Below are 24,246 nucleotides of genomic sequence, written 5' to 3' on the forward strand. Positions count from 1 at the left end.
AGATGCAGAAGTATCCACATATGCATGAGATGAAGAGGACCTGAATGTTGGTGTGAATGTAAAGAGCAATAAATGATGAAATGTGGAAGAGATGAATGTGAAATGATAAATGGGTGAGTGAATATTGTCTCCTTCACAACAGCTATGCACAAACCAAACTGCGAAAATAGAAGTCATATGTAGTGCATATAGTAAACCAGAATGAAAATTTGTCAGTGCTGGGTGAGAAATGTCTTCTAATATTAGCAACCTTTAGCATATTTTGTCTTGCCATGTCTCAAATGTTAGGACACTTTTCACCCTGGAAAAGCGGAGACTGAGAGGAGACATGATACAGACATATAAAATCATGAGAGGCATAGAGAGGGTGGAGAGGGACAGATTCTTCAGACTAGCAGGGACGACAAAAACAAGAGGTCACTCGGAAAAAAACTGAAAGGGGACGGATTCAAAACGAATGCAAGGAAGTTTTTCTTCACTCAGAGGGTGGTGGACACCTGGAAAACGCTTCCAAAGGAGGTAATAGGACAGAGTACAATACTGGGTTTCAAAAAGGGACTGAAGGGGATTGCAGGGTATAGATAGAAGGTTACTACTCTACAGGACAAAAGTGAAAAGCGTCTGTGAGTTTTAGGGTAGGAGCACTATCAGGTCCTGGGGACCTAAGGGGCCGCCGCGTGAGCGGACTGCCGGGCTCGATGGACCTCCGGTCTGACCCGACAGAGGCAAGTCTTATGTTCTTATGTTCAAATCATCAGTTTTAGACTTTCACTGCTTTTATATGTCTCAACGTGTTTTTACCCTTTTGTCATTTTTATTCCAATACAGTTTAGATACGTACTGGATTTACACAGACATATTTTTTAGGAGTTTCAATATTTTACTTCATTATGTCCTTATTACATATTTTGCTCTACCAGTTTTAATGTGATTTTAATTTTTGTTTTTAAGTTAAGCACATTTTATCCACTTTACACCTCCAGTTTTCAAGAATTTTTCAGTTGCAATTTTAAAATACAATAAAATTTTTTTGAAAATATTTTTTCACATTTCTCTTTTACTTATTATGTTTTAATTCCAATTTTCCAAAGGTTTTATATTGATTTCTCAGCATCCACATTTGCTTTCTCTGATGTCATAGTATAGGCCTCCATTCTTATCTCTCGTATCACCTGCGTTTCACACTTTTATCAAGTATTATTAAATGACATCTCGCCCAGCACCGACAAATTTTCATTCTGGCTTACTACGTACACATTCACTTCCTACCACTTATACTGTGTATCACCTCTATGTTTGCAATTTTGTTTCTCGTTAAATTATGCTTAAATTTTACACTAGCTTCTTTCAGGTTTCTATTTTCCTCTCCCTAATGTTCTCTCCTTTTATAAGAACATAAGAACATAAGAAATGCCATCTCCGGATCAGACCTTCGGTCCATCAAGTCCGGCGATCCGCACACGCGGAGGCCCTGCCAGGTGTACACCTGTCGTAATTTATAGTCCACCATATCCTTACATGCCTCTCTTAAGGAGATATGCATCTAGTTTGCTCTTGAAGCCTAGGACGGTCGATTCCGCAATAATCTCATCTGGGAGGGCATTCCAGGTGTCAACCATTCTCTGAGTGAAGCAGAACTTCCTGACATTAGTCCTGAACCTGTCCCCCCTTAGCTTCATTACATGTCCTCTAGTCCGTGTCAAATTGGACAACGTAAATAATCTTCTCTGCTCTATTTTGTAGATTCCTTTCAGTATTTTGAAGGTCTCGATCATATCCCCACGGTCTCCTTTTCTCAAGGGAGAATAATCCTAGTGTTATAAGTCTGTCCTCGTATTCCAGTTTTTCCATACCCTTCACCAGTTTTGTTGCTCGTCTCTGCACCCTCTCCAGCAGTTTTATATCCTTCTTTAGGTAGGGAGACCAATGTTGGACGCAGTATTCCAAGTGTGGTCTGACCATTGCCCTATAAAGCGGCATTATAACTTTCTCCGATCTACTCGAGATTCCTTTCTTTATCATGCCCAACATTCTATTTGCCTTCTTTGCCGCTGCCGCGCTTTGTGCCGACGGCTTCAGGGTCCTATCTATCAGTACACCCAGGTCCTTTTCTTGTTCACTCTTCCCCAGAGTTGCACCTGACATTGTATACTCGTATTCCTTATTCTTATTTCCTAAATGCATTACCTTGCATTTCTCCACATTGAACTTCATCTGCCATTTCTCCGCCCATGTTTCTAACCGACACAAGTCGCTCTGGAGTTTCTCTCTATCCTCATGCAATCTGATCGCCCAGCATAGTTTTGTATCGTCTGCAAACTTGATGATCTCACTGGATGTTCCTTCCTCCAGATCATTGATATAAATATTAAAAAGGATCGGCCCAAGTACCGAGCCCTGGGGTACACCACTAGTCACTTTCTCCCAGTCGGAGAACTTCCCATTTATGCCCACTCTCTGCTTTCGGTTTTCCAGCCATTTGCCTATCCATCTTTGTATATCCCCCTCTATGCCATGGCTTTGTAGTTTCCTGAGAAGTCTTTCATGTGGAACTTTGTCGAACGCTTTCTGGAAGTCCAAGTATATTATGTCCACCGGCTTCCCACTATCAATTTGCTCGTTCACGGTCTCAAAAAATTGGAGTAAATTCGTCAAACATGATTTCCCTTTCCTGAATCCGTGTTGACTGGGTTTCATCAAGTCGTGTGCGTCCAAGTGCCGGACCATGCTATCCTTGATCAGTGCTTCAACCATATTGCCGGGGACAGACGTAAGACTCACAGGTCTATAGTTGCCCGGTTCCCCTCTTGATCCTTTTTTGAAAATTGGGGCGACGTTCGCTATCCTCCAGTCGTCCGGTATCTGTCCAGTTCTGATTGTCAGGTTTGCAAGTTTTTGCAATAACTCTCCGATTTCAACCTTCAATTCCTTTAAGACTCTCGGGTGAATTCCATCCGGTCCAGGGGATTTGTCACTTTTAAGTTTGTCGATCTGATAGTATATCTGGTCTAAGTCCACTTCAACTGTGGTGAGGCTGTCTTCTATTTCTCCTGCAAACACTTTCTCCGCTTCAGGTATTGTTGAGGTGTCCTCCTTCGTAAAGACGGACGCAAAGAAGGAATTTAGTTTGTCTGCGATTTGTTTATCTTCCTTGATGTACCCTTTTCTTCCCTGGTCGTCCAAGGGTCCGACTGCCTCTTTTGCAGGTTTTTTCCCTTTCACGTATCTAAAGAAGGGCTTGAAGTTTTTGGCCTCCTGGGCTATTTTTTCCTCATATTCCTGTTTTGCATCCCTCACCGCCTTGTGACATTTCTTCTGATCATCTTTATGTTTGTTCCAGGCTTCGGTTGTCTTTATGTATTTCCATTTTTTGAAAGAGTCCTTCTTTTCTTTTATGGCTTCCTTCACCTGTTTGGTAAGCCATGCCGGTTCTCTTTTGCTCTTTGATCTCCGATCTTTGGAAATCCTCGGAATGTAGAGATCTTGTGCTTCTGTGATAGTATTTTTCAGTAGGGACCATGCCTGATCTACCGTTTCAAGTTTGTCCACCTTCTTTTCGAGTCGTTTTTCTACCATGGCTCTCATGCTATCGTATTTACCCTTTTTAAAGTTCAATGTGGTGGTTAAGGTTTTGGCATGTTTCCCTTTCCCGATGTCAAGTTTAAAGTTAATTACATTGTGATCACTCGTTCCCAGTGGAACCATGACTTCCACTACTGTTATCGGTCCCGTGAGGCCATTTAGGACCAAGTCCAAGGTGGCGTTGCCTCTTGTCGGCTCTTTTACCATTTGTTCCAGGAAGCAATCCCCTAGCACCTCCAGGAACTTGGCCTCCTTGCCGCAGTTGGAGGTTGCTAGTTTCCAGTCTATCCCTGGGAAATTGAAGTCTCCCAATATAATTACATTGCCTGTCTTGCATTCTTGTTTGATTTCCTCCATCATTTCTGAGTCAGTTTCCTCCGCCTGTCCTGGGGGACGATAGTAAAGGCCAATTTTCGTATCTGCTCCAAATTGACCAGGAATCTTGATCCAGAGTGACTCAAGCTTCTCTTTCATTTCTGTTGTAACCATTTCAACAGAATCTATTCCCTCCTTAATATATAGAGCAATACCTCCACCTTTCTGCCCTACTCGATCTCTTCTATACAGCTTGTATCCCTGTAGTACTGTGTCCCATTTGTTTTCTTCATTCCACCATGTTTCTGTTATGCCAATGATATCCAATATGTCATGTCTTGCTATTGTCTCTAGTTCCCCCATTTTGTTACCTAGACTTCTAGCATTCGTATACATACATCTAAGTTCCCTACGTGTTACCTTTTTGGACCTTCTACTCTTGGCCGTCCCTGTAGTTTCAATTACGATATCCTTAACTGCTCCTGTGTTATCACCCTTGTTTGCTGTGTGGTCGTCCCCTCCTGTGTCTGATTTGTCACTTCCTGCTTTTTCTCCCTTATTTGCCGTGAGGTCGTCTTCTCTTGTGTAGGAGTAGTTTTCCTTGGCTTCTTCGTCGGGGCATCCTGCTATCCGTGCCATCGACCGGTGGTCGACTGTCGGCTTTCCCCTATCTTTCAGTTTTTATGGTTCTCTGCTGTACTTTAAAATATTGAAATGTAGTTCTGTCCCTCTTTGCCTTATGTATTGATCAGTCTGTAAGTCTGTCAGTCTAACCCATTATTTTAAATTTTAAAAGTCATGTTTAAATATATGCCTTTTTAAAAAAATTATTAATGTTGTATCTCGCTTAGTAAAACTAAATAAGTGATTCATCAAATTAAAATAAAACTTGAAACTTGTTCGCACAATGTTCACTCACCCATTTATCATTTCACCTTCATTACATTACATTAGGGATTTCTATTCCACCATTACATCGCAGTTCAAAGCAGATTACAAAAAGAGTTATAGAAGGTGGATTACAGAAGATGTCTGGTCATTTTCAGGGAGAATAAAGAGTAGAGGAGGTTGTTTCTGGGGGTCGGGGAGTTAGTGGAGGGAAGGAAGAGGACTTGTGGGGTTAGGCCTTCTTCCAGGGATTTCTTGAACAGTATAGTCTATTTTTTTTCTGAATGTTTTGTAGTCTGGGGTCGCTATTAGTAGAGTGGAGATTTGGTTGTCAAGTTTTGCTGCTTGAGTGGCAGGAGGCCATCATATAGTTTTTTCCTTTTAACTACTTTTATTGGAGGGTATGTGAATGGGGTGTGAGCTCTCATCCACACATCATTATTTATTGCTCTTTACACTCACACCAACATTCATATTCGTAGGACCCCTGAGGAAGGCGTGTTTGTCGAAACACGGACCATGTCGGGTCCTCTTCATCTCATGTATATGTGGATATTCCTGCATCTTTTAGTTGACTGCATAAACGCCTATATCAAGAACATCTTTTCCACAGTTTCTTTTGTTTTTGGTCTTTCCCTTCACTGTGGAATCGTTGGGTTTTCTTCTTTTTTTTGCTTTTGTTTCAGTGCATAAAACATCCACCCTACTCACCAGATCTTGCTCCATCTGACTATTTTCTGTTTCCAAACTTAAAAGTTTGAAAGGGTGACAATTTTCAAGCGATTAGGAGGCGATTGCAGCAGTGAAGCAGTATTTCAGTGACCAGAGTATTCTTGGAAAGGTTACAGAAATTTCAGACACAATGTGCCAAGTGTGTTGAACTTAGGGGTGAATGTGTGGAACAACTTGTAAGCTTCATGATTCCACGTCATTCCCTTCTTGCCTGGGCAGAGAACTTTTCGGCACCCTCTCATAAAATCATTTTCCTTTTAGAATAAACACTCTCCAGAAGGAAAGAAGCAAACTAGTATCCAGTTATCCAGTGGCATTTCTAGACAAATAAATTCTGGGTGGTTAACAGGAAGGCAAGCCAAAGTGACACTTCTAAACATCATAATTATCTCTTTACACTAGTGGTTCTCAACCTTTCTTGTTTTGAAACACCTGACAGACACTGAAATTCACAGCTGACTAAAGCACGCCTAAATCTTTGTTTAACAAGTTTGTTATGAATTTGCCTGTCCCGTATTTAAAAAAAAGCTGATGCAACACATCAGTCCCAGATTTCTCATGCGCTACTGCCTAACAGAGCTCTGATGAAACGGTTTGTCACACAGTGAAATGATGGCCACCGTCGGCTGAAAACAAGCACAGGCTGAAGCAAGCTTTTTAATGCGTTACTCAATTTGTATTTGAATTGTATTCTGTGTTATAATTTGTGTGTATTGTTGGGTTTTTTTCCAATTCTTTATTCATTTTTTCATCTTCCATCAAGTGTACAATATTACATCAATTAATTCATACACATCACTTGAAATTCTTTCTATTATCATCTGAAATACATAAATTATCCCCCTCCCCCACCCACCCTATTCACAGATACAGTGGAACCTTGGTTTACGAGCATAATTCGTTCCAGAAGCATGCTCGTAAACCAAATTGCTCATTTATCAAAGCAAGTTTCCCCATAGGAAGTTAAGGGAAACTGCTTTGATTGGTTCCACCTCCTCCTCCCCCTACCCCCCTCCACGAGGCTACTGGCGCTGCTCCATTCTCCCCCCTCCACGCGATCAGCATCCCCTCCTCCCCGCTCGCGTTGCCCCCCTCCACCTCCTACTTTCTCCCCTCCCGAGCAGTCAATGGCACCCTTTACCCGACGGCACCAGTGCCGGTGCCCGAAGATCCTCCTTCTTCTGGCGCGGCTGGGCGGTGCGTCGGAAATCCTCCTTCTTCTGGGCTGGGCTGGACTGGCTTTGAGCATTTGCGCATGCTCAAAGCCTTCTGGTCTCGCTCTCTCCGAGATTGAGAGCGAGACCAGAAGGCTTTGAGCATGCGCAAATGCTCAAAGCCAGTCCAGCCCAGCCCAGGCCAGAAGAAGGAGGATCTCCAACGCACCGCCCAGCCCAGGCCGCGCCAGAAGAGGGAGGATCTTCTGGCACCGACACTGGTGCCAAGTCGGGTAAAGGGTGTCATTGACTGCTCGGGGGGGGGGGGGGAAGTAGGATCGCGGTGGAGGGGGGACAATGCGAGCGGGGGGGGGAATGCCGGATCGCCAGGGGGGATGCCGGATCGCCGGGGGGGGGGGCGCTCGTACAGTGAGGCAAGCTCGGTTTACGAGCACCAAGTTTGCAAATGTTTTGCTTGTCTTGCAAAACACTCGCAAACTGGTGCACTCGTAAACCAAGGTACCACTGTACTATAATAAAAAGTTAACATATATATGCTATCTTCATAATTATTGATTAAACCTATATTATAACTATAAACTCCCCCTCCCATAATTATAATTATACTTGTGTGTATTGTAATGTGCATGACAGATTATGTAGTAGAGGATGGTGCAAGATATATGACGGTGGCGAAAGAGGGGATACATACAATGGTTTACAGCAGTGCTAACTGCTCGTCAATTAAATATGAACTGCTGATAAGAATTGCAGTTTAGGATGATTTAAAAAAAACAAAACCCATTAATATACAAGGTTCAGATTCATATGAATGCCTTGCTTTAAAGATCTTCTCTGACAACCCAAAAGCAGAGCTTCTTAAAAAAAAAAGAAATAGTACCAGAAAATCTAAGCAATTATAAATTTGTTACAAATTCTGTACTGCTCCTTACACCATGCCAGGGAATCCTTTCCACATGTCTGCCACGATGTTTACAATGACGCCTCCATGTTCCCTCATCCAAGCACTGTAGACTGGAAAAGAAGGGGGAAAAGATTTCCATATGTTATGACACATCTTTCAAAGTTTACAGGACTGCATTGTTTAAGATTGTCATCTATATGACACAATTAGCTACTGTTAATGTATTCTTTATTTATTTATTCAATTTTCTATACTGTTATTCAAAGGGAGCTCAGAACGGTTTACATTCATTTATTCAGGTACTCAAGCATTTTTCCCTGTCTGTCCTGGCGGGCTCACAATCTACCTAATGTATCTGGGGCAATGGGGGGATTACTGTATTTTTCGCTCCATAAGATGCACTTTTTCCCCCCCAAAAAAAGTGGGTGGAAATCTTATGAAGCAAATATACCACCCCCACCGCAGTTGCTGGTGCTTCGCAGGGTGGCTGCCTGCTGATTACTGGCATGTCGGAGCCAGCTGCGCACAAACACGCTGCTGCGTGGGCACGCACCACTTCTGAATGACTGCCGGTAATCAGCAGGCAGCCGCCCTGCGAAGCATTAGTCACCGGCACAATTAGGAAATGTCGCGGGACCAGGCATTAGCGAGCTTGTGCGCCACAGGCCCCGATAAGCAGCAGGCAGCTGTCCACCGACCTCCACAATTTAAAGGTACTGCCGGGGGGGCTGGGATGGAATTTAAAGGTGCTGGGAGGCTGGGATGGAATTTAAAGGTGTCGGGTATATATTAGTATACAATTTAGTTCAAAATGGGGTTTTTTTCCCCTTTCTCTAAATCTGGGGTGCGTCTTATGGTGAGGTGAGTCTTATGGAGCGAAAAATATGGTAAGTGACTTGCCCAGGGTCACAAGGAGCAGCGTGGGTTTGAACCCACAACCCCAGTGTGCTGAGGTTGTAGTTTTAACCACTGCGCCAAACACTCCCATTTGCCTTAAGAACATAAGAATTGCCGTTGCTGGGTCAGACCAGTGGTCCATCATGCTCACACGGCAGCCCCCAGGTCAAAGACCAGTATTCTAAATGAGTCCAGCTCACCTGCATACGTTCCAGTTTAGCAGGAACTTGTCCAACTTCGTTTTGAATCCCTGGAGGGTGTTTTCCCCTATAACAGATTCCAGAAGAGCGTTCCAGTTTTCTACCACTCTCTGGGTGAAGAAGAACTTCCTTATGTTTGTACGGAATCTATCCCTTATCAACTTTAGAGAGTGGCCTCTCGTTCTCCTTACCTTGGAGAGGGTGAACAATCTGTCTTTATCTGCTAAGTCTATTCCCTTCAGTATTTTGAATTTTTCGATCATGTCCCCTCTCAGTCTCCTCTTTTCAAGGGAGAAGAGGCCCAGTTTCTTCAATCTCTCACTGTACGTCAACTCCTCCAGCCCCTTAACCATTTTAGTCGCTCTTCTCTGGGCCCTTTCGAGTAGTACCGTGTCATTCTTCATGTATGGCGACCAGTGCTGCTAAAATTTAATGCTAAGAAATGCAAGATCATGCATTTGGGCTGCAAAAACCAAAGGAATGGTACAGTTTAGGGGGTGAAGAACTTATGTGCATGATAGAACAGCAGAACTTGGGTGTGATTGTATGCAATGATCTTAAAGTGGCCAAACAGATTGAAAAGGTGATGGTGAAAGCTAGAAGGATGATAGGGTGCACAGGAAGAGGTATGGCCAATAGAGAAAACGAGGTATGGTGCCCCTATATAAGACTCTGGTGAAACCTCATTTAGAATACTGTGTACAATTCTGGAGTCCACACTTTCAAAAAGATATAAAAAGGATGGAATCGGTCCAGAGGAAGGCTACTAAAATAGTGTGTGGTCTTCGTCATAAGGCTTATGGGGACAGACTTATAGATCCCAATCTGTATACTTTGGAGGAAAGGCGGGAGAGGGGAGATATGATAGAGACGTTTAAACACCAAGTCTCTTGAGGGGGCATGGCTTAGCGCGCACACAAAATGGTCGTGTGATCGCAGCGCTCCTCTTACCTGGGCAACCGTTGAATAAATAAAGATTTCCTTTTAAACTGTTTTCGGCTGAAAACATCGGAGAGGACAGCGGGAGCATGGCGAGCACCCGACAGAGTAAGAGTGAAACCGGAGGGGCTGTGAAAAGGCAGAAGCAGGATCAAATTACCCCGAGTAAGGTTCCGCTTCCTGCTGATGTATCAGAGGAGTTAAGCAAAGCTGAAGTTATGGGGGAACTGAGGCAAATCAAACAAATGCTGACAGAGACTGTGAGTAATATGGCAGAACTGAAGGAAGAAATCCTGAATATACACAGACAAATGGAAGTAGCTAATAAAAGAACAACAGAGTTAGAAGTTAAAATGGAGAGCTTAGAATGTGAAGGAAAAAGATGCAAAAATGACAGTTTGGAAATAATTCAATTGAAAAGTCAGCTGGAAGATTACGAAAACCGTGGAAGAAGAAAGAATATAAAACTTTTTGGAATACAGGAAAATTTGGAAGGGAAAAATGCAATACAGTTTTTAGAAAATTTAATTCCTAGATTATTGCAGTTGGATTTCAAACAGCCTTTGGAAATAGAACGGGCACACAGGATTCCAATAAAGAGTCTGGAAAATCAAGGGAGACCAAGACCATTAATATTCAAGATGTTAAGATACCAGCAAGCGAAGTGTCCGTTACCAAAGGACAGCGCAAGTGACATCGATGTTATGAAAGAGCTGCAGATAATAAAAGAAATTGTTTCTAATAATGCAAAGAAGCTTGCTGACATACAAGAGGAGATAGTTACTTTAAATAAAAGAACTGAACTATTGGAAATAAAAACAACTAAACTGGAAGTTCGGGTTGACAGTTTCGAATCTGAGAAACGACAATTTAAAATGGACAGAGAAAAAATTTTATCGCTTACCAGAGAGGTGGAAGATTGCCAGAACCGCATGAGGAGAAGTAATTTGAGACTCTTAGGAATACCGGAAGGGGCGGAAAAAGGCAATCCAATCGCATTTGTTGAAAATTTTCTAAAGAAAGTACTGCTTCTCAAATCCACGTACCCGGTTGAAGTTGAACGTGCACATCGAGTACCAATGAGGAGACCTGATATTTCAAAAGGTCCTCGCCCTTTATTTTTAAGTTATTGCGCCATCAGCAAGTGATAGAACATAAGAACATAAGCAGTGCCTCCGCCGGGTCAGACCATAGGTCCATCCCGCCCAGCAGTCCGCTCCCGCGGCGGCCCGAACAGGTCACGGCCTGTCTGAGTCACCAGAAGGGGCCCCCTTGCCACCTTAGTTTCCCATTGAGTCCTATCTTCCCATCGAAGTCCTAACCCTCCGGTCTTGCACATCCACGACCTGGTTGGATTTCTATACTTATTTCCTGGTTAGCTTTCTATACCTGTGTTACATCCCAGAACCTCTCTCAGTATCCCACGATCCCCCTATCCCTCAGGAATCCGTCCAATCCCTGTTTGAACCCTTGTACCGTACTCTGCCTTATCACTTCCTCTGGTAGCGCATTCCAAGTGTCCACGACCCTTTGGGTGAAAAAAAACTTCCTTGCATTTGTTCTGAACCTATCTCCCTTCAGTTTCTCCGAATGCCCCCTCGTGCCTGTTGACCCCTTCAGCCTGAAGAATCTGTCCCTATCCACCCTCTCTATGCCCCTCATGATCTTGAAGGTCTCTATCATATCTCCCCTGAGCCTCCTCTTTTCCAGAGAGAAGAGCCCCAGCCTATCCAACCTCTCGGCGTATGGGCAGTGTTCCAGCCCTCTTACCAGTTTCGTTGCTCTCCTTTGGACTCTCTCAAGTACCGCCATGTCCTTCTTGAGGTACGGCGACCAATATTGAACGCAGTATTCCAGATGCGGACGCACCATCGCTCGATACAATGGCATGATGACTTCCCGCGTCCTGGTTGTTATGCCCCTCTTTATGATGCCCAGCATCCTGTTGGCTTTTTTCGAGGCTGCTGCGCACTGTGCAGATGGCTTCAGTGATGCATCCACCAGCACACCCAAGTCTCTCTCAAGACTGCTGTCTCCCAACGATGCCCCCCCCAATTTGTAGTCGAACAACGGGTTCTTTTTCCCTATATGCATGACCTTGCATTTTTCCACGTTAAATCGCATTTGCCATTTGTTTGCCCAGTCTTCCAGCTTGTCCAGGTCCCTTTGTAGGTCCTCACACTCCTCCCTGGACCTAACTCTGCCGCACAGTTTGGTATCGTCTGCAAATTTTATAACCTCGCACTTTGCCTCCTTTTCCAGGTCATTGATAAATATGTTGAAGAGTAACGGCCCCAGCACCGATCCCTGGCTAAAAAACATTCAAACTTACGTTGTCAGGATGCTAAAGTCCATATTGTTCCTGACTTTGCCAAAACAACGGCTGATAAGAGGAAGAAGTTTTTAGATATGAGGCCAAAACTGAGAGAAGTCGGAGCAAGATATGGTCTTGTATATCCAGCGTTTATGAAAGTCACATTGGATAATAAAACGATGAGTTTTGATGAACCGGCAAAGCTGGAAATGTATTTAAACCATTGTCGGTTTAAAATTGGATTATTCTCTTCATGTTTGATTTGGGTGCCTTATATTTTACTTTTGGATCTTTATTTATTTTCATTTCTGGATTTGAGATACTTCTGAATGGCAGTTGGTTCCTATGAACATTTGAATAACAACGGTGGAATGATTTTGTGGGCTACAGTGAAGAACTTTCTATGCTTCATTACTTTACAGCTCAGAAAAGAAAGGGATTTGAGTTTCAGATCTTCTATTTACAGCCCAAGATGTGGATGAAAATGGAAATTGGAGAGTGCTATCAATATTATTTGACAAGAAAGAATTACTGTTATTTAGGAGCATGTAGGAATGATAGACAAAATGCTGGAAAAGTTAAATTTTTGAAGGAATGAACTTAAGTGTTTAAGTCTCCTTTTTAAAGATTTAATTCTTCAAGAAATCTATCTAAATACTTGTGGATTTATAGGTTAGAAGACAGTTGGAGAATTCATAATATATGGATGCAGATAAATAATTTAATGGATGTAATTTGCTTTTAATATAAACAGCTGATTTTTGTTTATGTATATGAGATAAAATGAAGATCTGTCCTTGATATTTTAAAATAGGACAAAATTTTGTCTCGTAAATTTTATTTAAGATGGAATTGTAATGGTAATTTGTTGGGCTATTGGTATTTGTTCTCTTTGTATTTAGGAGGAATTGGTTTTTGGATTTTAGGTTTCTGATTATAGAGAGTTGTCAGGATTTTCTGTTAAGATTACTATTATCTGGATAATCCATCTTGAAGTTATTATATTTCTTCTTTTGGTTTTCAAAATATACAGGTTAGAAGGTCTTTCAATAGGACTTTTGGGTTTACTAAAAATTTTTGTTTCTTTAGATTTATATTTATGATTTAACTCTTATAAGTTTATGGAAGAATTTTTAATCTCATGGGGTTTTAAATGCAGATGGGAATGATAATTAGTTTACTTTTATATGGTAATTTTGAGTAAATGAAGATCTTATTTAGGTTAATTTCCTAGGATATTTTAATACAATATTGTGCTTATATTTGAGGTCTGTGTGGATTTCTTATTGTTTTGCTTGATCTTTATGTGCAGTTCCAAGCTTTTATGGTCATTATATAGGGTGGGTAAGGGTGGGTTGGATGGGGAGATTTGGGAATTTATTGAGTGGGATGGGTATATTTTTCAAAAGGTAATACATGGGAAAATGGTGTTTTTTCATTTTATATTGTCAAAATTTAATTATAAGAATTGGAAGAATATGTTATGGTTATTTTAATTAATGGAGGTGAAAATTTTTTCTCTCAATGTTAATGGCCTTAATCACCCAGTGAAAAGGAAAAAAATGTTGACTTTTTTAAAAAAGCAACAGGCTGATGTATTTTATCTTCAAGTGACGCATTTGTCTGCAACAGAATCTAAAAAACTTGAAGGTAATGGGATAAAGCATTGTTTTTTTCGCACCTGTTGTGGGTAAAAAAGCTGGAGTAGCGATCTTAGTAAGTAGTAAATGCTCAGCTTCATTTAGAGTGATAGGCTTTGACCCTTTAGGGAGTTGGATTATTGTGGAAATGAGCATGGGAAGTAATACCTTGACTTTATTTAACATATATGCCCCTAATTCGAATCAAAATGATTTTTTCAAGAATTTACAAAAATTAATTCTCCCACTGGCTGCTTCTAATTTAGTAGTAGCTGGAGATTTTAATGCTGTTATGGATCCTTTTTTGGATAAAAAGCCTAGAAAAGACATAAAATCATTAGGGTTAGATAATTTGGTAAATACTTGTAATTTAAAAGATATATGGCGCATACTTCATTTTAATGATCAGGAATTTACATTTTGCTCACCAGTTCATAAATCTTTTTCAAGAATTGATTATATTTTGGTTTCAAATTCATTGGTGCAACAAGTGACACAAGCTTCTATTGATCCAATTATTTTGTCTGATCATGGAGGGGTGTGGATTAAAATTACAACGGACAAATATGATAACACTAGATCTATATGGAGATTTGATAATGCATTGGTTTCGGATTCAGCTTTTGTTGAAGAGATCAAATTAAAAATATTTGAGTTTTTCCAAATAAACACTTCGGTAGATATTACTTCGGAAATATTATGGGATGCTTTTAAAGCTACTATAAGAGGTAATATCATTTCATATGCTGCTTATATTAAAAAACAACTTCTTAAACAATATACAGATATGGAAAAAGAAATTAAAATGTTGGAATCTAAATTAATTGATAAATGGAGTTCAGATACTTTACAGGCTCTATTAAAGGCAAAAGGAAAATATAATGAAATTTCTTCAAGAATGGCTAGGAAAGATTTGTTTTCCCAACAAACCTTGTATTATGGTAAAGCGAATAAGGCAGGAAGTTTACTTGCGAATTATCTTAAAACAAAAAAGAGAAGAACAAAAATAATAGCAATAAAAGATGAAAATGGAATTATGCACTCTCAAATTAAAAATATTTTAAATCAATTTTTGCTTTATTATAAAGAATTGTATTCTTCGGAGTCTTCTGATGATAAAGTTTTAAAAGGTTCGGAATTTTTTAATCTTCTTGAGGGTCCAAAACTTCCTGATAACATTAAAAGAAGTTTAGAAGAACCTATATCATTAAAAGAATTAGAAACAGCGTTGAAATCTCTTAGAGTTGGATCTGCTCCAGGTGGTGATGGTTTTACAGTGGAATTTTATAAAACATTTCAAATTTCTCTATTACCTCAATTATTAAAATTATATCAATTTCAACTAAATAAGGGTTGTATTACAGGTACTATGGCAGAATCTTTGACTATTGTTTTACCAAAGCCAAATAAAGATCCTATTTTGGTCTCAAACTACAGGCCAATATCTTTAATTAATGTGGATGGAAAATTGTTAGCTAAAACATTGGCTTTGAGATTGGCTAAAGCTCTCCCTTTCAAACGGGATTCATTGCAAATAGACATTTTTCTAGTAACACTAGATTGGCTTTTCATACACTAAATTTAACTAAGAACTTAGATGAACCGGCTTTTGCCTTATCTTTAGATGCAGAAAAGGCATTTGATAGAGTGGAATGGTCATTTATGTATCAGGCATTGGATTGGTTTGGGGTGGGTTCGGGATTTATTCAAATTATTCAAACTTTATATAGCTCCCTTATGGCAAGATTATATATTAATAATAATTTATCAGATCGGTTTCTTTTGCATAGAGGAGTTAGACAGGGCTGTCCACTATCTCCTTTGCTTTTCGATATTGTTTTCGAACCCTTGTTATTAGCTATTGAACAGGCAAAGGGAATACAGGGTATCCCGCGTAAAGAGTGGGAATATAAACTCTCTGCTTATGCAGATGATATTTTACTTTCCTTGTCTGTTAGAGCTGATTGAATTGTTTGGAAAATTCTCAGGATATAAAATTAATTGGAGTAAATCTGAAATTCTTCCACTCAGTGTATATTGTATTAAAAGTATGTTTGATTCATTTGCTTTTGTTTGGAAAGAGGATGGATATTTAGGAATTTGGATCAAAAATACAGTAGATGATACGGTGAAAGAAAATGAAAAGCTTTTATTAAAAAAGGTTACAGAATTATGTGAACATTGGAATCCATTACATTTGTCTTGGTGGGGGAGAGTTCAAACTGTTAAGATGATGATTTTGCCTGTGGTGTGTTATCAAATGGGTATGATACCAGTATTTTTTCAAGGGTCTTTCTATAAAAAATTGAATTCAATTATTATTAAATTTATTTGGCTTGGTAAAACTCCTAGAATTGCTTTAGTATCTTTACAAAAGCTAATTAAGGAGGGAGGGGTAAATTTTCCAAACTTTTATAGGTATCATCAGGCCTATATTTTGCGTCAAGGTATGTACTGGATCCTCCCAGAGCTTATTGAGTACACTCCTGATTGGTTATATTTGGAATGGCGACTCCTATTTCCTTTACATCCTTGTCATTTTCTCAGTATCAAGATGCCCAGATTGTATAAGGAAAATAGAATTTTAATGGACACTTGGAAGACTTTGAGATTTGTAAATAACTTAACAGCTAATCCTATTAATAAATCAACACATCAATCCATTTGGCTAAATTCCAAGATTCAAATTGGCGAATTTAAGATTGTCTGGAAGCATTGGATAATTGCAGGAATAAGAACGTTAAATGATGTTCTTTTAAATGGAAAGATGCTTGATTTTACACAATTACAAAATAAATTTGGACTTAATAAATTGAATCGTTGGATTCAATTGAAGCAGGCCATTCAGTCAGGGTTCCCTGAATGGAAAAGTCTTATTTCTCAATACAGTTTTTATGCTTCCAGGCAGATTTTCTGGGTCACCAGGCCACACAGTGGTATAAAGCTATTAATGATTTGGTTAACAAAAAAACTAAAAATGGTCTTAGGGATATTTGGAGCATTGAGATTAAGCAGCAAATTTCTGCATTTCAATGGCCACAAATTTGGTCTTGGAGAATAAGATGTACGATGTCGGCATCTATGAGACAAACATGTTTTTTTCTTCTTCATAGAGCTTTTTGGACCCCTGTTAGATTGCAAAACTTGAACAGTTCTTTGTCTAATACAGTGGTCTCAAACACGCGGCCTGGGGGCCACATGCGGCCCGCCAGGTACTATTTTGAGGCCCTTGGTATGTGTATCATAATCACAAAAGTAAAATAAAAGTTTTTTGATCATATGTCTTTAACTATAAATTACAATATTATTATTAAGACTTAGCCAAAAGGAAAGATTTATAAAGAGTTTTACCTCATGCAAAATTGTTATTTCTTTAATAAGACAGTAACTATTTTTGCTGAGGCCCTCCAAGTACCTACAAATCCAAAATGTGGCCCTGCAAAGGGTTGGAGTTTGAGACCACTGGTCTAATAGATGTTGGCATTGTAATCTTGAGGTAGGGACTTTGGATCATCTTTTGTTTTATTGTCCCTATATTTTGGCCTTTTGGAAATCAATCTGGGTTCAAATAAATTGTTTATTGGAAAATCATGTAGCGTTATCTTATGATACTGTGATATTTGGTATGTCTATGAGGAAAAAGAGTCAGATATCATCTTGTAACAATAAACTTTTATTGATTATGACAGGAGTTGCCATTCAGCATATTACTAATAACTGGAAAGACCACAGTAGGCTTAATTTTAATTTTTGGTGGAACTCATTATGTCATCTGTATAAAATGGAAAGATTAATAGCGGTACAAAAAGGAAATTATAGAAACTTTATTAAAATTTGGGAGCCATTAGCATTGTATTGTCAAGATTAAATACCATGTTTTCTGTGAATGATACACCATTTTATAGTAGAAGGGGGGTGGGAGGGTATTGGAGAGTTATTTGGAAAATTAATATCAGGGCGGAAGGGAAGGGGGGAGGAGGGATTATTATTTATATAAAGATATTGCTGATAAGATTTTCAAGTGATTTATTAATTGTTGATATGTGTATTGTACACTTGTTGAAAGATGAAAAAATGAATAAAGAATTATAAAAAAAAAAGGGAGCCATAGTGCAAAATATAGACAGCAGATATAAATTCTCAAAACGGACATATTTTGATCACGAAATTGAAAATAAAATCATTTTTTCTACCTTTGTTGTTTGGTGATTTCATGAGTCTCTGGTTGCACTTTCTTCTTCTGACTGTGCATCCAATCTTTCTTCCCTTCTTTCAGCCTCCTGTATGTTTCCTCTCCTCCAGACCTCATTATCTCCCCCAACTTTTTATTTCTGTCTCCCTGCCTCCCTTTCTTTCTGTCTCCCTGTTCCCCCTTCTTTCTGTCTCCCTGCCTGCCCCCTTTCTTTCTTTCTCTCTGCCCTCCCCCAAGCCACTCGGTTTGCCGCCGCCATCGGGGAACAGCCCCCAAGCCACTGCCGCCCCAAGCTCTCCCTGCAGAAGCATCGCGCTGACCAGTATTCCGCTCCCCGACGTCAATTCTGATGTAGGAGAGAAAGTTACATTACATTACATTAGTGACTTCTATTCCGCCTGTACCTTGCAGTTCTAGGCGGATTACATCAGGAGATTTACAGGAGATTTACAATTTAGGGAGCTTGTTACATAATTGAGTCTTTGAGGAGAAATTGTAAGATAGGTAGAAGTTTGAAGATTACATCAGAGGAAAACTGGACATTTTCAGGGGAATTACAATTTAATGGGCTGGTTACAAAGTTGAATCATTAGGAGAAATTATAAGAGGAGAAGGAATTTAAGGGGGAAATTTTCTAGAGAGGGAGAAGGACGAGGGGGAGAGTTATGATATCTGGATAAATTTTTTAAATAGCAAGGTTTTGATTTCTTTTCGAAATGATTTATAGTCGCTTCTTGCTGTCAGCAGGTTAGAGATAGAGGGGTCTAGTTTCACTGCCATTTCTCCTCATTCCATCCAGCCTGAGGCCTATCTCTCCTTGAGCCAGCATTTCCATTCTGTGTCTATCAGAATTACCATTCCACCTATTTTCCAGCATCACCCTTCTTTGTGTCCATCTCACCTTTATCCCTATCTCACCATTTTTTCAGAATCTTCATTTGTCTCTGTCCTTGTCTTTACCCCACGTTCACCATTTACCCTTTCAATGTCTTTATCTCCCCCCCCCCTTTTTCAGCATTACTTCTGTCTCTATTTCATCTCCTCTTAATGTCCCCTCTGTATCTCTATCCTTATTCAGTAGGTCCTGCTTACCCTTTCTCTACTTTGTGTCACTATCTCCATTTTCAGCTTTCCCCCCTTTTCCTTTGTTACTGCACCCTGTAGCCAAAATCTTTCCACCCTCCCTCCACTCCGACCCAGCCCAGTATGAAATATTTCCTTTTGTTTCCCTCCCCTCTCTCTTTCTCTTCTCCTCCCTCACCCACGAGTCCTGCATCTGGCCCTCTCCCTTCCACCTGCATCCAGCCAAACACCCTGCCCTGCGGCCCTCTTCAGCACTACTTGTGATCAATACAGGCTGCCGACATCGAGTCCTTCCCTCTGCGAGTCCCACCTTTGTGGAAAAAGGAAGTTGAAACAAGCGGGACTCACAGAGGGTAGGCCCCGACGTCAGAATCTTGTGTCGATCGCTGCTGTTGCCGAGTTGCCGCAGAGAGACGCGGAGCAGGGGGTGTGACCGGATGCAGGTAGAAGGGAGCGGGCCAGATAGAAAGGCTGCTGGAAGAGGTAGAAGCTCCGGAGCATGACACCGACCCCGGCCAGGAAGATTTCTTTTTCAGGCTGCTGACGCCACCACTGCCCCCCCCAACCAAAATGACAAAAAACAGACAAAAGTGGATGCCCGGCGGCGGCGTCTTTGACGTCGGGGAGAGGAAGGCTGATCGGCCTAGTAGATCGGGATGGCAACACGAGTCGAATCCGGAACCCAGGATGGGCTCCGCGATCGACTCACGTTGTCTTCTCGATCTACCAGTCGATCACGATCAACGTATTGGGCACCCCTGGCTTAAAAGTTTGAAACCTTAGAATAAGAATATGCATTTTTTTCCAATTCTTTATTCATTTTTATAAAAACTTACAATAAGTGTAACAGCAATTATAGCATATTAATCTCTAATGCAACACTTAATATTCTATTAAAATCCATATCAGAATTTATCTCCCCTCCCCATAATCAATTACATTCTTTAAATTCAGGAAAACCTACCATAAACCCCCTTCATATATATCTTATTTAATATTCCAACCAAAAAAAAGAAAAACCTTTCCCCCACCCTGGATATGTATTTTTAAGGGGAAATATAATATTCATTCATTACAGAAACCTTAGAATAAGAATATGCATCAGATATACAGTATTTACACAGCTTTATATTAATCTGGTAATCTACATATTGTGATAATTCAAGAATCCAGACCCTCAAAACCACCCCTGGTCTGGTGGAGTTTCACAATCAGAAAGTGCAGCGTTTACCTGTCTTGGAACAGTAAAAGGCCCCAGTGAGATTGGTTTCAATCACTGCATGCCAGCCTTTGGCGCTAATGGCTTCAGCAGGGGAGAGGAACTGGCCTCCTCCATTGTTAACCAGATAATCAATCTTGCCATGGAGATCCAGTGTAGATCTTACCAAACTTTCCACCTAAACGATCAGTTTCAGAGGGAAAAAAATATCAAACAAACATAATGAATGAAAGAAGAATGTGCTTGATATGTTAGATCACCATCTACCTCTCATCCTACTGCTTTCAAACAAAATTCAATGTAAAATGAGGTAGAGGTTTATTAATGTCTCCAAAGTATGTATAAAACTTGATTCTAAATCTTGCCACTTCTTTATTTTGATCCCGAGTCAATCGTCACACTCAAAGAAATAAATACAGAAACCCAAAGGGAAAAGACTTAGAGGGCTTAATGAAGTAGCTTATACAATACTGGTTCTTATCTATATCTTATCACAGGTATAATAAACCTTCCATTTTCAAAATGCTTAGAGCCTTAAGAACCTTGTGCAAAACAAGCACTTAAAAACTTTTTGATTATCATATATGGTGGTCCTATGACTCAGGCTTTCTGGGACGTGCTATCCTGCCAAATGGATGCTTCTTTGCCAATTAGATACCCTCATAGGGAAAAATTGCTGCTTATTCCGTAGTAGACCAATAGGTGTCGCCAAAGAGACACACAGGCTAGCTGTACATATACAGTGGTACTTCAGTTTACGAGTGCACCAGTTTGCGAGTGTTTTGCAAGACGAGCAAAACATTCGCAAAATCGGCGCCTCGGAAACAGAGCGTGGCACAATTTATGAGCGCCCCCCTGTGATCCGGCATCCTACCCCCCGCGATCAGGCACCCTCCCCCCCCCCGCGATCCAGCACCCTTCCCCGCGATCCAGCATCCCCCCACCACTTCTTACCGTTTCCTGGGCCTGGGCACCGGCATGTCCTGTGGTTGGTGCCGGTGCCTGAAGATCTGCCTCCTCTTCTTGCTGGGCCTTGAGCATCTGTGCATGCTCAAGGCCCAGCAAGAAGAGGAGGCAGATCTTCAGGCACCGGCACCAACGCACAGGACATGCCGGTGCCGGTGCCCAGGCCCAGATAACGGTAAGAAGCGGCGGGGGGGGGGGGTGCCCAATCGCGGCAGGGAGGGGGGGGTCCCTTTAAGATAACTGTATTTTACTGTATTTTTTCATCTAACCGGCACTTTGTTTCTAGCTAGGTCGCGTATGGAGCAATCGTGCCCTTCTCCGGGGGAGTGGGACACAATTTGGTCCAGCCACGAGGCACTTGCGGCCAGCCTGAAATCGGCGGTTTGGGTCGGTGAGGGGGTGGAGCTCCGTCGGCAGCGGCTGCAGGCACCCAGAGCTCCCCGCCGATGGTGCCTCGCGAGTCGGCTGGGAGCAGTGGGGAAGCCCATTCTTCCCCAACCACCCATGGAGGGATTCCCCGAACTGCCGACAGTCGGGTTGCAAAGGATTCCCTCTCAGCTGATTTTTTGACAGCTGATGCCGATTTGCCTGTTTTAGCGGCTGGGACTGTTCAGGCTTCTTAGCCGCTACAGGCTATGGAGGGAGCAATTTTGGAAAAGAACTTCACCATTTTCTCTGTCTGGCCCCTCCATTTTGTCTGCAACCTCAGGTGTATTGCAAACCTCAGGTGTATTGAAACAGGGGCAGGTTTCAGCAGGGACCTCTGCTGGGGCAGGGAGTCCCTGGGGACCCCCGGGGGTTTTTTCCCCTTGATTTAATTTCTTTCTTTATGCAGACAGTTGGGGGTCCCACGTGCACCTGGGGGGGTTTCAGGGGTGGTTTTCCTTCTGCACCCCCTGTGGTTTTGCCTCCCTCTTTTCATTCGACGTCCCCTCTTCCTCCTCCCTCATCCATGCGCCCGCGGTAGGGCTTGGATGCGGATTGGTGGTCGGAGGAGCGTTTTGGCATGATTGAGGACCTGGCCGCTTTGGCGGGCTTCCAGGATCCTCTAGAGGAAACGGCCGCTGGCAGCGTGGCGTCGGGTTTCCTGTCTTCCAGCGCAGAGGCTTCCGTGGTGCGCTTTTTATTTAGAGGGATGCGCTTTTAGACCTGATTTAGCAGGTCGCCTCGGTGCTGCTTTTTTGATGATGCGCCACCAGAGACCCCGCGTATGGGGGCCCCTCTGCTTCAAGGGGTCTGTCCTGTTTTCCTGCTCTTTTCCTGTGGATCAGGATTTTTCGGGATATCGTGCTGGCACAGTGAATTTCGCTGGGGGCGCCGTTTCTGTTTGCGCGCACCCTAGCTCGTTGGGATCCCATCCCGGAGGGGGATCGGGCTACCTTATTTTCGCCAGTGGTGGACGCGGTGGTCTCAATGATTGGTAAGCGGCATACCGTGCCTGTTGCGGGCGGTTTCTGCCTTTAGGGTCTCTGAGGAGAATATGTTAGAGACACTTCTTAAGCAGAATCTTGATGTCTCTGCCTTGGGGGTCCAAGTGGCTATTTGTGTGGGGCTGGTGGCTCACACCGTGTTTCGGTAGTCTGAGCGTGTCCTGGATTATTGAGTCTGATATCTGGTCCTTTGTGGATCAGGAGGTGGCGAAGATTGAGATGGCTGCCTTGTTCCTCTCGGATGCTCTTTCTGCCTTGGTGTAGCCTGCGGCTAAGTCTGGGGCTTTTGGTGGCCACGCGCCGTACCTTGTTGCTTCGCGCTTGGACGGCGGTTGCCGCATCCAAATTTAATTTCCAAAAATTTCACTTTCGGGGGTCGTTTTTGTTTGGAGAAGACTTAGATAAGTTAGTTCAGACTCTGAGATGCCCCATCTGCCTGAGGACCGTGCCCACCCGGCGTCTCGGGGTGGCACTGCCCGGGGCCGTCTGCAGGTATTTTGCAGGTTTCGCCCTGGGCGTCGGACTGCTTCTTTCCAGGCTTCCAGTTTTTCCCCGGGGTCGGTTGGCTCAGCGCATGCAGTCCTTTCAGGGGGCCCGTCGGGGGGGCTGGGAGTTCCCCCGCCGGTTTCCCCGCTGCCCGTCCTGCCCGATGGCTCTTTGCCGGCACCCCTTTGGTTCCAGTGGATGCCCGGCTGCACTACTTGTTTCCCAAGTGGGCCAATCAATGGGTCCTGGGGGTGCTGCGGGACAATTATGCTCTGGAGTTTGCCACTCTCGGCCAGATCATATCTTGCCTCTCCGTGTCAGGCAGCATGGGAGATGCTAGCCTTTTGCCAGACTCTTCAGTACTTGCTAGATCTCAAAGCGATTGTTCCAGTGTCCCCTCAGGAGTGCGGCACCGGCTGGTATGCCGTTTCCTTTGTGGTGCCCAAGGAGGGGACCTTTCGGCCCCTCCTCGATTTAAACAGGGATCATCAGGGCCCTCAGAATTCCCTCTTTTCGCATGAACACGCTGCAGTCTGTCCTTCTGGCGGTTCAGCCGGGGGAGTTCCTGACTTCTCTCGCTGTGGCCTACATGAGTGTTTCCTTTTGGTCCTCTCTCCAGCACTTCCTTCGCTTTGCAATCTTGGGTCAGCACTTTCAGTTCTGTGCGCTTCCCTTTGGCCTGGCCATGTATCCCCGGACGTTCACCACGGTGATGGTGGTTGTCGTAGCAGTCTTGCAGTCGGAGGGCATTCTGGTGCACCCCTACCTGGATGACTGGTTGGTTTGGACAGTCGTTGCTGGAGAGTGCCCAGATTACGACTCGGGTGGTGGAGTTTCTCTGGTCATTGGGCAAGGTGGTCAACCTTTCCAAGAGTCGATTGGTCCCAGCTCAGCGGCTGGAGTACCTTGAAGTTATGTTCGACACCTCCTTGGGGAAGGTCTTCTTTCCAGGGGCCCTGGTAAGCAACTTGCAATCTCAGATTCGCCTCTTTATGGCATCCCGGTGTCCTTGGGCGCAAGATTCCTCCAAGTCTTGGGGTCGATGGCGGCGTCCCAGGACTTGGTGAGGTGGGTGCCGGCCCACATGCGTCCTCTTCTGTATGCTCTGCTCCTGCGGTGGTCGCTCCAGAGGCACAATTTGGATGTCCCTGTCCCTCTGCGAGGGTTGGCGTGCTGCGGTCTTTGTTGGTGGCTCCAGACTTCTCATCTGGTTCAGGGGGTGAGTCTGGATCTACCGCAGTGGCCGGTGCTTCTCTTGGATGCTCGTCTCCTCGGTTGGGGGGC

General features: G+C 42.7%; 1 protein-coding gene across 1 annotated transcript in view; it reads right to left on the minus strand.

Annotated features, from left to right (window-relative positions):
* Positions 1-24,246, minus strand: part of PECR (peroxisomal trans-2-enoyl-CoA reductase) — a 68,418-nt gene that overhangs the window by 38,585 nt on the left and 5,587 nt on the right. Inside the window, exons 3-4 of the mRNA XM_033945965.1 lie at positions 20,093-20,258; positions 7,625-7,706 (exon numbers count right to left, since the gene is read on the minus strand). Of these exons, the coding sequence (XP_033801856.1) occupies positions 7,625-7,706; positions 20,093-20,258 (248 nt within the window). The remainder of the gene's footprint in view (positions 1-7,624; positions 7,707-20,092; positions 20,259-24,246) is intronic.

The sequence above is a fragment of the Geotrypetes seraphini genome, chromosome 5, assembly GCF_902459505.1.
Source record: "Geotrypetes seraphini chromosome 5, aGeoSer1.1, whole genome shotgun sequence".
NCBI classification, from domain to species: Eukaryota; Metazoa; Chordata; class Amphibia; order Gymnophiona; family Dermophiidae; genus Geotrypetes; species Geotrypetes seraphini.